This window comes from Furipterus horrens, unplaced genomic scaffold (assembly GCF_987537825.1).
Source record: "Furipterus horrens unplaced genomic scaffold, mFurHor1.1.pri manual_scaffold_17, whole genome shotgun sequence".
NCBI classification, from domain to species: domain Eukaryota; kingdom Metazoa; phylum Chordata; class Mammalia; order Chiroptera; family Furipteridae; genus Furipterus; species Furipterus horrens.
The window spans coordinates 23,455,158-23,469,404 of record NW_028327187.1 but is presented as its reverse complement, the minus strand read 5'-3'; the positions used below and the strand labels follow the sequence as shown (position 1 = coordinate 23,469,404).

The 14,247-nt window shown below is 36.8% G+C and overlaps 1 protein-coding gene across 1 annotated transcript; it reads left to right on the top strand.

Moving 5' to 3' along the window:
- The first annotated feature begins 454 nt into the window (after window positions 1-454).
- Window positions 455-13,825, top strand: CCDC160 (coiled-coil domain containing 160). The gene is made up of 3 exons (XM_090264973.1): window positions 455-624; window positions 1,731-1,788; window positions 12,796-13,825. Exons 2-3 carry the CDS (start codon window positions 1,753-1,755, stop codon window positions 13,774-13,776), a joined length of 1,017 nt encoding a protein of 338 aa, XP_090121099.1. The 5' UTR covers window positions 455-624; window positions 1,731-1,752; the 3' UTR covers window positions 13,777-13,825.
- The last annotated feature ends 422 nt before the right edge of the window (window positions 13,826-14,247 follow it).

Below are 14,247 nucleotides of genomic sequence, written 5' to 3'. Positions count from 1 at the left end.
GCCTTGGCCAGAGGCAGAAATTCTGGCCAGACCATTGTGCTGACAGGCAGAGGTGTGTGTGTGTGTGGGGAGGGGATGGGATACAACTGCTACATTGTTAGGGACCCTGAACCAAATCTAGGTGATCTTCCAGGTGTAACCCTCCTCAATAGTCAAGTTACTGACCTGCAGGCCTAGGGATTAAGTCTGCGTCTCCTCCCTTTCCCTGACAATCGCTGTGTCCACGGGGCTTTGTGAGTCACCCAAAGCCTCCGTAATAATCCCACTAAGGGCGGAGCTGCCTCGCAGTTTCTCGCCTCTTCCCAACCTGACTGGCTTTCTTGGAGATTTGAGCTCTTTTTTCCTGAAGACAGAGGCCACCGGGAGAACTGCCGCACCAGGCATGCGCAGAGCTCGGCTGGGCTTTGAACGCCATCGGGCAGCACCCAGGTCCTTTTAAATCAGGCCGGCTGGTTGCTAGGCAACAGCGAGGCCCGTGCTGGCGCTGCACTGCGGAGGCTCTGCCAGGCGCCTGCCCGGCCTGGGCGCGGTGACCAGCGCCGAACTGAGGGCTGCCTCCCGCCAGTGGTGGCTGTCTTCGGGGAAGAGGGGACCAGGACCATCGGACCCCGCCTACGCCACCAGGTAGGTCTCCGCACGGGAAAGGTAGGCTCCCCGCGGCTCGTCACTCTTCTTCCAGAGCTCCCCTCACTGTAGTGGACGTTCCCCACCTCTACCCCACCACGAATTTCCTCTCTCTTTAGGCCAAGAGGTGAGGGAGGGTTTTGGGGGGGAGGCAATAGGGGATGGAAGTCAAGATACGGAAGAAGGTGTGGGGTTGGGCCTAGCCCGCTGTCCCTCCCCACCCCACCGCGTGCCAGCCAAACGGTAGGGACTGTGGATGTGGAAGGTGTCACCTGCAGTGGGGGTCGAGCAGAGCCCTAACCTGAGCCGCTTTCTGTTCACTAGAAGCAGTGATGGCAGAAGGTTCAGTTAACCATTTACAGAGAAAACCCCCAAACTATGTATGCATAGATACAGCTTTGTAGCAAGAATGTGACTTCCATCCTAATAAAGTACTCAGCCTTCAGCATTAAGGGAACTCCGCCTCTTCTAGAAGGAACCGTTCCACTCTAACAACAAAGAATTGTTCACAGGGCCCAGTTTTAAATGACACTTGGCTCTCAATATCTGCCAAAGAATAGAGAAGACAATTTGTCCTGTGAAGTGGACACTTGGTTCATATATATGTTAGGACCCTGAAGGATTAAGACATGGATCGGAAAAACTGCCCTTTTAAATGCTTTGTTTTGTTTTTGTTTTTTCAAATTAACTGTGTTCTGAGGGAGAAGGCAAGGCTTAAACTCCTTTGCTAATATGGCTCTGGGCATTCTCATTAATAACAAGTATATTGCTGCTGCTGCAGCCACCAGAAGTGGCTCATTTGTTGAATACATGTTGAAGGTGAGGAGATAATACTGTGTTTGGCTACAATGCCACCATCATTCTTGTCCCATTTGATATTTGCATTACTTGGGAAAGGAAGACTTAGTGGCATCATATTTGGGAAAGTAGATTGACGAGTTAAAAAGAAAGCTTTCTTCAAAGTGTCTGGCATCATATTTCAGATGGGCCAAACAACATTCTAAATATATCACTTATAATTTTAAGCTGCATTTAAGGTAGAAACATGGATTTGCGCATTCTGGTTAATTATATTTTCTAATTATGCTGGGGGGGTTATTTTTCAGTTCAAATTGAAGAAGGAGAACCATGGCATCGAATAGAAGACCTTGGACATCAGGAAGTGTAAGTACAGTTGTGCTGTCTGATATCTTGTTATGGCTATTTAGAAGTACAGAGCCTCAGCATACCCCTGCAACCTTGTACCTAGATCATTAATCTGCATTGTTAGGACACTATCAAAAAGGCCTCATAAATGTACAAAATAAAAGTGTCCTGAAGATTTTAGCTGAACCAAATAAGCTTTGAGGGAAAAATAAAAGTCCTTTCCCTAAAATGTCACACAGAACACTTCATAAGCCACAAGACAAACTATAAGTATTTACAAAAACTCAATTAGAATCAACGCATTATAGAATTTTCAGGAAGAATATGAAGGATCACTTATTCAGCAAGTATTTATTTAGGACTACTATACGTCAGATAACAGCTAGGGATACAGAGATAAAGAAGATGCCAGAGGATCACAGTATGTTGGTAAAATAATAGTTTGTATGAAATGCTGTAGAAGCACAGGAAAAACTCAGAGCGAAGCATCATCCTTGCTGATCTTCAAACCGATACTCCAATTGTAATATTTCTAAGAATTTATTGGTGGCTCTGAAAAACACTGGGGCACTTGGAAAGTTCTTGATAATGTAATTGGTGATAATAATGAAAATGTCTTTGGTTGTTAAAAAGAAACACTACCACTTTTCTGCTTAGAAAAAAATCCATTTAGTTTCAGAAATTTGGGGACATGAGCAACTTACAGGATTTAGGGCTAATTCTTCCCTGATGATGCAGGTTAAATTAATGTAAAATTTGAGTTTAGGTTCCCCTCCACTTACTGTAATACTACCTACCTTTTTTGTTTGTTTGTTTTTTGTGGGGTTTTTTTTTAATTGCCTTTTTCTGAGGTCCAATGACTTCAGTTCGGCAACTTTGAAGTAAGTACATATGTTTGGAGAAGGGCTGAGTTATATAATTGGCTGGTTTATGTTCCAAAGGAGGGTAAGGAAAACCTAAAAAATGAACACGACCCATTGTTTACACAGTATACGTTAAAATTATTTCCATTTTCATTACTGTTTTTATGTTTAAAGTTTTTTGAAAACATTTTATTTATTTATTTTTAGAGAGAGTGGAAGGGAGGGAGAAAGAGAGGGAGAGTAACATTGATGTGAGAGAGAAACATTGACTGGTTGCTTCTCACATGCCCCCAACTGGGGACCTGGCCCGTAATGCAGGCATGCACCCTGACCGGGAATTGAACTCGCGACCTTTTGGTTTGCAAGCTGGCACTCAATTGATTAAGCTACACCAGGCAGGGCACTTAAATTTTTTTTTTTAATTAAATGTATAAAAGTGACATTGGTTAATAGGATAATATGGGTTTCAAGTGTACATTTCTATGATACTAGACCTGTATATTGCACTGTGTGCCCACCACTTACAGTCAAACCAGATTCCGTCATCATATATTAGGCCTGCTTCACCCCCACTCCACACCCCCTTCCCTCTAGCAACCCCAACATTGCTGTATGTTTTCACAAGTTTCAGTTTTATATCCCACATATGAGTGAAATCATATGGTTCTTAGCTTTTTCTGACTGACTTATTTCACTTAGCATAATATTCTTAAAGTCCATCCATATTGTCACAGATTACAGTATTTTGTCTTTTTTATGGCTGAGTAGTATTCCATTGTGTATATGTACCACAACTTCTTTATCCAACCCTCTGTTGAAGGACAGTTTGGTTGTCTCGGCTACCATGAATAATGATGCAATCAACATAGGGGTGGATATATCTTTGTGAATAAATGTTTTTTGAGTTTTTTCAAGTAGATACCCAGGAGAGGGATTGCTGGATCATATAGTAGCTCTATTCTTAAATTTTTGAGAAACTACCAGACTGTTTCCCATAGTGATTGTACCAGTTTACATCCCGCCAGCAGTGAATGAGGGCTCCTTTTTTTCTACAACCTCTCCAATACTTGTTATTACCTGTCTTATTAATAATAGCCATTCTGAAGGGTGTGAGGTGGTATCTCATGTTAGTTTTGATTTGCATTTCCCTTATAGCTAGTGAGGTTGAACATCTTTCTTTTCATATATCTGTTCACCATTTGTATGTCTTCTTGGGAGAGGTGTCTGTTCAGGTCCTCTGCCCATTTTTCAACTGAATTGTTTGTTTTTTGGTGTTGAGTTTTATGAGTTCTTTATAATTCTGGGTATTAAACCTTTGTCAGAGTTGTTGTTTGCAAATGTTATCTTCCATTTGGTTGGTTGCCTCTTTGTTTTGTTGTCAGTTTCTTTTGCTGTGCAGAAGCTTTTTAGTTTGATATCGTCCTATTTGTTTACTTTTGCCTTTATTTCTCTTGTCTTCAGGGTCAAGTTCATAAAATGTTCTTCATGACCAAGGTCCACAAATTTAGTACCTATATTTTTTTCTATGTAGTTTATTGTTTTAGATCTTATATTTAGGGTTTTGAGACACTTTGAATTAATTTTTGTACCTGAGACAAACTGTAATCTAGCTTCACCCTTTTGCATGTGGCTTTCCAATTTTTCCAGCACCATTTGTTGAAGAGGCTTTCTTTACCGCATTGTGTGTTTCTGGCTACTTTGTTGAAAATTATCTGCTCATATACATGTGGTTTTATATCTGGGCTCTCATTTCTGTTCCATTGATCTGTGTGTCCGTTTTTCTGCCAAATACCATGCTGTTTTGATTATTATAGCTCTGTAGTATAATTTGAAGTCTGGAAATGTGATACCTATGACTTTGTTCTTTTTTCTCAGAATTGCTTTATTTATTCAGTCTTTTGTAGTTTCATATAAACATGATGGCTTTTGGTCTATTTCTTTAAAAATGACATTGAAATTTTGATGGGGATTGTTATTACATATGGCCATTTAACTATGTTGATTTTTCCAGTCATGAAAATTGAATATCTTTCCATTTTGTTGTATCTATTTCAATCTCTTTTAATATGCTTTGTAGTTTTCAGTATGGCCTTTCACATGCTTTGTTAAGTTTATTCTTAGGTATTTTAATCTTTTGGTTGCAACTGCACAAGGGAATTTTAAAAATTTCTTTTTCAGAAGTTTCTTTGGTAGTATACAGGAAAGCAGTCGATTTTTGTACATTGATTTTGTATCCTGCAACTTCACTGAATTTTTTTAATGTCTTTTAGTGGAGTCTTTAGGTTTTTCTATGTACAGAATCATGTTGTCTGCAAAAAGTGACACTTTAACTTTTTCCTTCCCAATTTGGATGCCTTTTATTTCTTTCTCTTGCCTTATTGCTCTGGTTAGGACTTCCAGAACTGTGTTGAATAAGAGTGGTAAGACTGAGCATCCTTGTCTTGTTCTTGATTTTAAAGGAAAAGCTTTCAGTTTTTTGTTGTTGAGTATGATATTGGCTGAGGGTTTGTCATATATAGCCTTTATTATGTTGAAGTACTTTCCTTCTATTCCTATTTTATTGATTGTTTTAATCATAAATAGATGTTGTATCTTATCAAGTGCTCTTTCTGCATCTATTGATAAGATCACATGATTTTCTTTTAATGTGGTGTGTTACATTGATTGATTTGTATATGTTGTGTCCCTGAAATGAATCCCACTTGATTGTGATGTATTATCTTTAATGTCATGTTATATTTGATTTGCTAGTATTTTGTTTAGGATTTTTGCATCTGTATTCATCAGAGATACTGGTCTGTAGTTTTCTTTTGTGTGTGTTATCCTTGCCAGGTTTTGGTATCAGGGTTATGCTGGCCTCGTAAAATGTGTTAGGAACTACTGTTCCTTCTTCAGTTTTTTGGAAGAGTTTGAAAAGGCTAGGTTTCAAATCTTCTTTGTATGTTTGGTAGAATTCACTGGTGAAGCCATCTAGTCCTGGACTTTAATTTTTGGGGAGGTTTTTGATGGTTGCTTTAATTTCCTCACTGATGATTGGTCTATTTAGATTGTCCAGTTCATCATGATTTAATCTAGGAAAGTTAAATGTTTCTAGAAACTTATCCATTTCTTCTAGGTTATTGAATTTGGTGGCATATAATCTTTCATAGTATTCTAGTATGATCCTTTGTATCACTGTGATGTCTGTGGTAACTTCTTTTTCATTTCTGATTTAGTTTATTTTCTTTAGTGAGTCTAGCCAGGGGTTTGTTGATTTTATTAATCTTTTCAAAGAACCAGCTCTTTTGTTGTAGTATTTTTTTTTTTTGTATAGTCTTTTTGTTCTCTGTCTCTTTCAATGCTGCTCTAATTTTTCTTATTTCCTTTCTTATGCTAACTTTGGGTTGCTTTTGTTCTTCTTTTTCTACATCTTTAATATGTAATGTTTGTTTGGTTGTGTACTTGGGATTTCTCTTGTTTCTTGAGATAGGGCTGTAATATAAACTTCCCTTTTATTACTACTGCTTTCGCTGGATTCCAGAACTTTTGATATGGCATATTGCCATTCTCATTTGTCTCTCTATATCTTTTGCTCTCACCTTTAATTTCTTCTTTGACCCAGTCATTTTTTAGCAGTATGTTGTTTAATTCCCATGTATTTGTAGGTTTCTTTACTTCCTTTTTCCAGTTGATTTCTAATTTCAAGGCATTGTGGTCAGAAAATATGCTTTTTATAATTTCAATCTTCTTGAATTTGTTGAGGCTAGTTTTTTGACCCAACATATGGTCTATTCTTGAGAATGTTTCATGTGCACTGGAAAAGAATGTATAACCTGATGTTCTAGGATGAAAGACTTTGTATATGTCAATGATGTCCATTTGGTCTGTGTTATTTAAGGCTGATATTTCTTTATTGATTTTCTGTTTGGATTATCTATCTAGAGCTGTCAACAAAGTATTGAACTTCCCAACTATGATTGTGTTTTGGTCTGTTTCTCCCTGTAATTCTGTGAGTTATTGTTTTATATAACTTGGTGTTTCCTCATTGGGTGTATATATATTAAAAAGTGTTATGTCTTCTTGATGTAGTATCCTCTTTATCATTATAAAATGTCCATCTTTGTCTCTTGTTACCTTTGTTATCTTGAAATACATTTTGTCAGATGTAAGTATGGCTAAACCTGCTTTTCTGTGGATGTTGTTTGCTTGGAGAATTATTTTCCACCCTTTCACTTTCAATCTACCTTTGTCCTTGCCACTTAGATGCGTCTCTTGAAGGCAGCATATGGTTGGATCTTGGTTTTCTTTTTTGGGGGGGGTGGGTTCAGTCTACTACTCTGTGCCTCTTTATCGGTGAATTCAGTCCATTTATATTTAGGGTGATTATTGATGTATGCAAATTTCCTATAACCATTTTATCCGTTTGTTTTCTGGTAGCTCTGTGTTTCCATTGGTTCTTTTGCTTTGTGCTTCTGTGTTTGATTTTGTTTGATGGTAGTACATGTTTCTTTCCTCTGATTCCTCTCCTTTAAAACTATATGTCTCAGTTTGGGGGTTTTGTGTGTGAGTACCATTAGGTCTATGAAAAAGAAAGTGATATATATACAGTAATTTTTTTTTATTTTTCTGTGCATCCAACCTCCATCTTCCTTTAAAGTTTGGACCTTTTCCCCTTCCCCTTTTATGTTTTTGTTGTTACAAATTATCCCTGTTTATGCTGTAAGTTTTTTTCATGATCTTACTCATAGTGTTGTGACTTTTTGCTTTTTGTTTCAGGTAGAATATCCACCTTGAGTATTTCTTGCAGTGGAGGTTTTCTGGTGATAAATTCTGTCAGTTTCTGTATGTATGAGATGGTCTTTATTTCTTCTTACTTAAAGAATAGCTTTACTGGATATATTATTCTTGGCTGATAATTTCTCTCTTTCAAAAGTAGTTAGAGTATTTGGTTCCACTCTCTCCTGGCTTGTAGAGTTTCTGTGGAGAAGTCCAATGCTAACCTGATGGGCTTGCCTTTGTAGGTCACTATCTTTTTTACCTTGGCTGCTTTGAGAATATTTTTGTCATTAATTTTTGACAGTTTTAATACAGTGTGCCTTGGAGAGGGCCTCTTTGAATTAAGGTAACTAGGTGTTCTGCTAAAACGTAGTCACCCACCTTGATTTCAGACAGTTCCTTTGGGTTCGAATTGTATTTAATAGTTTTCTCCAAGCTAGTAATTCTCGATAGGTTGGGGAATGGCAAACTTCCCCTAGATGGGGGCGTTCAGAATCTTCTCAAATGATGAGAGAAGGTAATCATGGCAGCATTTTGTGCCTGGGAACAGTGGAAGCACAAAAAAATATTGAGAACTGCTTTTAAGTGAGAACAGGTTGGACAATTGCGTGAAAAATAAGGCCAGTGAATTTCTTTGTAGCAGACAATGCCTCTCCCCTCTTTTCACCAAGCAGTTTTTCTAAGGATTGGGAGAACTGAAAACATCTGAGAATAATAGGGAAAAGTTCCTTGGGCTTAGAAGGGCCTTTTGTCTTCCTCTTACTGCCCCTGGGCTTTGATTAAAATTCCTGGCTCTAATTGAGAGGGACTGAGGGTAGTGACAGAAAATTGCCCATCACAGGCTGGAGATGACCTTTTCCAATAATCATTTCCAATTTACAAAGTTTGGGATAAAGCACTCTTTTGAGGTGGGAAAAAGCTTCTGAGGATTTTTCCAGAACTATTTCCCAGTACCTGCATATTCCTGCCTGGAAGAATAATCTCTTTTTACAGACATATCTAGATCTATGCAAAAGAAGTGGTCCTGAACTTTTGAAATCACATTTTAATGTAAATGAGATATGGCAACAGGAAAAAAATCTTTGATTTTTACATCATCAAATTTCCCTAAAGCATGCGATATAAAATATGAGTATTTTAGAAAATGAATAGATTTTATACATTTGATTACTCATCCACCTTAATATGAGTGTTTTCCTCAGGGACCCATACCTTGAAAATACAACTCAGATGGATTTTTGGATTTCTCTTTTCACCATAAACATCAGTGTATTATTTTCTGGAACTATTTGAGGATAGACATGCATTCACCTAAGATTTTTATGTAATTATTTACCCGAAGACCCATAATAAATGATCACTCTTTGCTTAGCTCTAAACAATTATATTATGTTGCATTACATTACATTATAAATCCATTTTCAATTGATTTTATCAGTGATTCCCAAATTCTTTATGTTAATATAAACCACTTTTATCAGTAAAGAGATTTCTTACTCCACCAAAATGCCCTAATACTTTGCCACTGCTAAAAGAAGCAAGTTGCCAGAGGATGAATGGTGATATTTTCAGGCAGACACTAAGTAGAACCCCCAGGAGTCCATTATTAATTTATATCAGACACAAAAGGATAGGTGTAGCTATATTATGGACACCTAGGCATTGATAGTTTGGTTCCAAGGACTTCTGGGGGATCGCTCTCATAGAGGGCCATTAGTATTATTTTTGTCATATGACTATATCATTTTCCTTGTTCTGGCTTATTTCTTTAAAAAGGTTTTTTTAATTTCTCTTGGTTTTCTTTCCCCTACCCTTCAGTCCTTCAGTATCCAACATAGTGTTGGGAAATAATAATAAATATAACAAATGTTCACAATTGACCTACTCAAAAGGTATGCCCATACTTTCAATAAAGGATTCTGGTTTGATTTGCCTTATGCTGAAAAAAAATTACCTAATTGATTTTATTGAGAGCAAAATGGCTACCACTCTACGATAGAGGAATGTCATTGTTTCAAAGCATATTTCTTGTTGCCAGAGAATACTAATGTTATACCTGTTTTCCATAAAAACAAAAACAAAAACAATGCACTACTACTCAGCCATAAAAAAAAAAGAAAATTTTAACCTTTGCAACAGCATGGATGGACCTGGAGAACATTATGCTAAGTGAAATAAGCCAGTCAGAGAAAGACAAATACCATATGATCTTGCTCATATGTGGAATCTAATGAACAAACTGAACTAATGAGCAAAATAGAGACAGACTCATAGATAGAGAGCAAGATAACAGCTATGGGGGGAGGTCAAGGGATGGAGGGATTGAGCAAAAAGAAGAAGGGACGCACGGACATGGACAACTGTATGATGATTGCTGGAGGGAGGGGGTTATAAGGGAACTAAATGGTAATGGAAAAATACAATAAAAAAAGAAAAAAAAATGCAATTTACAAAGCAAAGATGAGACTGGCAGCTTTTGCCCCTAGTGTGGGCTTTGCTATACTCTGAGTAGATTTGGGAACAAGCCATTAAAGGATATCTTGCGAATGAAAGAGAAAAGAGAGAACAAGAGAGAGGAAGAGAAGAGAGGAGAGAACAGAACAGAACAGAACAGAACAGAAGAGCTCAGAGACCCCTGACCCTGCCCTGTATAAGCCATGGGAGGGGAATTCCAAAGGCTTTTCAAACCTTTCTCTTTCTGTCCTTTCATATGTGACATGCAATTCTCCTTACCCTGCCCCCACTTTATTTTTCCTCTGTCCTTTTGTGGCCCTTTAAAAAAATACCTAAGCTCTGAAAATAGTGGGTTGTTTTCTTTCAATTTGTGGAATGAAAACTAGCAGAATAATAAAGAAGAATTTTAAAACAAGCACTGACCTGGGAAACAGGATTTCAGTTTTACCATTACAGCCTGTGTGGCCTCGGTCAAGTCACTTAACTTCACTGAGCTTCAATTATAAAATAAGTGTACTCTTCTCATTTCTGTGAAAAGCATTGGCTATATCAGGAAATTGTACAGAAGTTTAGGAAAAAGAGTAGCGAAATTTACATATTTATGAGATGTTGGAGATGTCACTTTTTCAAGGTGCGAATTATTAATAAAGAGTGTTCTATTTTAATATTTATTTCTACCCAAATCTCTACCTCAGATTTGTCATTATCACTATCTCCAGGTGTAAAGTGGCCTCATCTTACTTGCCCCTCGGCACACCTCCTTCCTGACCAATTTCACCAATGCCTTTCATCCAGAATAGTAATCTCTCTTCCATTGTTACCAAATTAGAAGCATTTTTACCTTTTACAGAATTGTTTAGTAAAAATTTGACTGCTTAAAAAATGTGATGGGCAATTAACATCACCATCTTTTCTCCTTCTTCTGTTTCTTTCCTTTATGATTGCTGTAATAATCCCCAGTCATTTGCATTCATAATACTGGAGAGGAGAGAAACCAGGATTATGATTATCTTTCCCCTTTAAGAACAGATAGATCATAGGTGCTTCTGGATAGTACTGGTAGAATCACTAAAGTCAGAAAGGACTATTTCAAGAGAAAGGAGATGATGCTTCCAATGGCAAATCTGTACTATGAATTTCAAGTGACTGCTTATTATTCTGGTATGATTGACCAAACTTTAATGAAGCTTGGCCTATGGCTTTTGAACCCATCATTTTAACATCTTCATTGAATATTTTCACCTTCTCCTTTCCTCAAAGCCAAGTAGTTGCCTGTGGGTATGGACCCTTGGGGATACTGAGTCCCTTTCTTCTTTTTAGGGGGAAAGGGGTCCGGCATGTTCAGTACATGTAGACATCAAGTTTATTCTCTCATTGTCTGTAACAAGGAAATCTGTTAAAATTTAAACTACTGTTGCTAAAAAAGAAAATACTTAGAGAGGTAATGTATCAAAAAGTGGTTTTCTTAGGGCCATGAGATAATGAAGGAGATTCCTTTCCTGTATTTTTCAAAATTCTACAAATAACATATCTATTATCATCTTTATATAGCATTAAATATTATGTAAATAGATATTGTATATTAAATAATATATAACATTTATAATCTAATATTAAATATAATATTAATTAAAATAAATACAACCATTGCCATTTTTATTACAATAAAATTACATTTGTGCGCATGGGAAAAATAGATGCAGGCATACTTTGATCTCTCTCAGTGGTGATACTACAAATATATTACAGTAAATTAATGTGTAAAACAAATGAAGTGACCCCTTCCTCCTTCTTCCCACCCTTTAGCAGTAACTGCAGTTATCAGTTTGTTGGCTTCAGATGCCAGTGGCCCTTCAGGATGTTTCCTGGTTCCTTCTTTCTCCTTTCTCTCAGAAGTAGTAAATGATAAAATATTTCCATGCTTTAAGAGATCTGTATGTTAAGGATTTCCTTTGAATAAGGAAAAACAAAATAAATATCCTCTAATTTTTATGTATTTAAAAAATTGATTTACCATACTAAATTTTCACCTAGGAACTACACTTGGAGTCAATATCTTGAGAAAAACACATTTGGTGGCATTAATATTTTCAATTGTTGACATTCAGTTCTCATCATGAAATTTTTGTAAAACCAGATAGAATTCTATATGCTTGGCAATCTTGCCTAAAAACAAAGCCCAGGACTGAAATAGCAGGAATTTACAAGTCCAGACAGAAGGGCATTTGGCAGAGTTAGTCATGAGGAAGTCTGCATGGTATACTTTACCAAAAGCAGCTCATATTGCACTAAGCTCTGATGTTTTAGTCACTTTAAAGAATGAATAAACAATTGTCCAACCCAAAAAAAATATCAGGGACATTGAAAGCACAGGTATTATTAATACTAGCCTATTAACTTTAAACCACTTTTACTCTTTTTGAAGCAGTCTGTTCTCATAGGATTATTTTCATACCTACAATAAATAGCCAATGTGTCAATTTATTGGTTATATTCCATAGGATCAGAGAATTTTAAGACTGGAGTGATCTGTGGAACTTAGCTAGTTTAGCCCTTTCAATTTACAAATGACTCAGTGGATTGAGCGTCAGCCTGAGAACCAAGAGTCTCTGGTTCGATTCCCAGTAGGGGCACATGACTAGGTTGCATGTCAGGTCTCCAGTTGGGGGCGTGAGTGAGAGGCAACCACACAGTGATGTTTCTCTCCCTCTCTTTCTCCTTTCCCCTCTCTCTAAAAATAAAGAAAGAAATACACAAACTAACAAATAAATAAATAAATTATTTTAAAAATTTTACAAATGAGGGAACTGAGGCCAGGCCACTTCATGACACAGGGAGAGCCAGCCTTCAAATATTTAGGTTCCTTCACCCATGAGCCAGCATTCTTACTTCTTTCCACTACACCGGCTGCTAGTGTAAATAATGTGCCTTGACTTAAAATTTTGTTTTTCAGGAAGTGGAAGAGATGCTTGAAGAAATCGATGACAGGAGAAGACACTGGAAGGAGAATATGTTTGCTCCTTTTTTTAGTGCTCAGGATGTTCTAAATGAGGCTTTACAGCCTGAATCTTCTCCTGAACAAATGACTTTAGATAGGAGTAAGAGAATGGAAGGAATTTATAATTTGTCTAGTAGAAACTTTCAAGAAGAGAATACATTTAAGAGGAGAGAATTTATTTCCCAACCAAATGAAAAAGAACAAGAATCAATTTTAAGAGAAAGAAAGATGAACCTTTCAAATAATGAAGCAGACACAAGCTCCTGTGAATCATCTAATTTGGATGTTGTAACTGAAGAAAGCTTTAATAGCACAGAAGACCATTGCATTTGGTATACAAAGGAATTAGCAATTCCATGGCGACAAGACAAGAAGAAAAAATATACTGAAGGAATGTCTCCAAAACTTAGCCTGAATCTTTTGAATGAAGAACTGGAAGAACTTCATATGAAATGCAAAAAAATAGAAGAGGAATATGAAAATGCTGAAAAAGAACTTTTGAACGCCAAAAAGGAAGTCTCTGCAAAACCCCTAAATTTTCAAGAAACTTGGAAGAAACACTGGGAACTTCAAGCTTTAAGAAATGACTTATCTGCAAAAGCAATAAATGTCAAAAACTTAACTGAAGAGCTCCAACAAGCCAAAGAAGTGATCCATAAGCTGAGCCTAGAGAACAGAGATTTAAAAGAGGCTGTAAGGAAGTTAAAGCATCAGACCGAGGTTGGAAATGCACTCCTAAAAGAAGAAATAAAATTGTATTATGAATTAGAAGTGGAAAAGATCCATGGAGAGCTCAATGCTATTGAGAATGACCTGAGAACTGAGAAGACCCTGCAAGCAAGAAATAACAGGGCCCTGGAGTTTTTTAGAAAACACTTTTCGACTGTAACATCAAGTACCCTTGATAGCTTTACAGGGGATAGTTTTAATACTTGAAAAAATTAAAAAGCCTTTAAGTAGGCAAATCATTGAGCCAAATCAGTGTTTCTCGTCCTTTTTTTTTTTTTTTTTTTTTTTTTTTGGTGTACTACTTTTAATGGGATGTAATTTTCATTTTTGGTGAATCAAGATATCTGTACAATGCATAGATGTTAACTTCAAGGCATCTGCTTTCTCTTTCTAATGAAGTTATTGTGAAGGTCCAATTCAATGGAAATGAAGCTTCAGAAATCTTTTAAAAAATATTATTTCACTCAGACATGTAGTGATTCACCAAATCATTTATGAATACAAGTCAACAGCCATTTTGTGAGACTGTGAGCATTACATCCTTGGCGCATGAATATTCTTCCATCTGTGTTCATTGATGTTAACAATAAAAATCCTGTTTATGTGTATAAGCATAACATATGTCTGTGGCTCTTACAGCTGCCTGTTCAGACTCAATAGAATACAAATATCTATCTC

Excerpts from the sequence above, each read along its gene's own strand:
- CCDC160 (XM_090264973.1), top strand. The coding sequence starts at position 1,753 with ATGGCATCGAATAGAAGACCTTGGACATCAGGAAGT. Across the intron at positions 1,789-12,795 it reads GACCTTGGACATCAGGAAGT|GAAGTGGAAGAGATGCTTGA; the intron begins GTAAGTACAGTT and ends TTTGTTTTTCAG.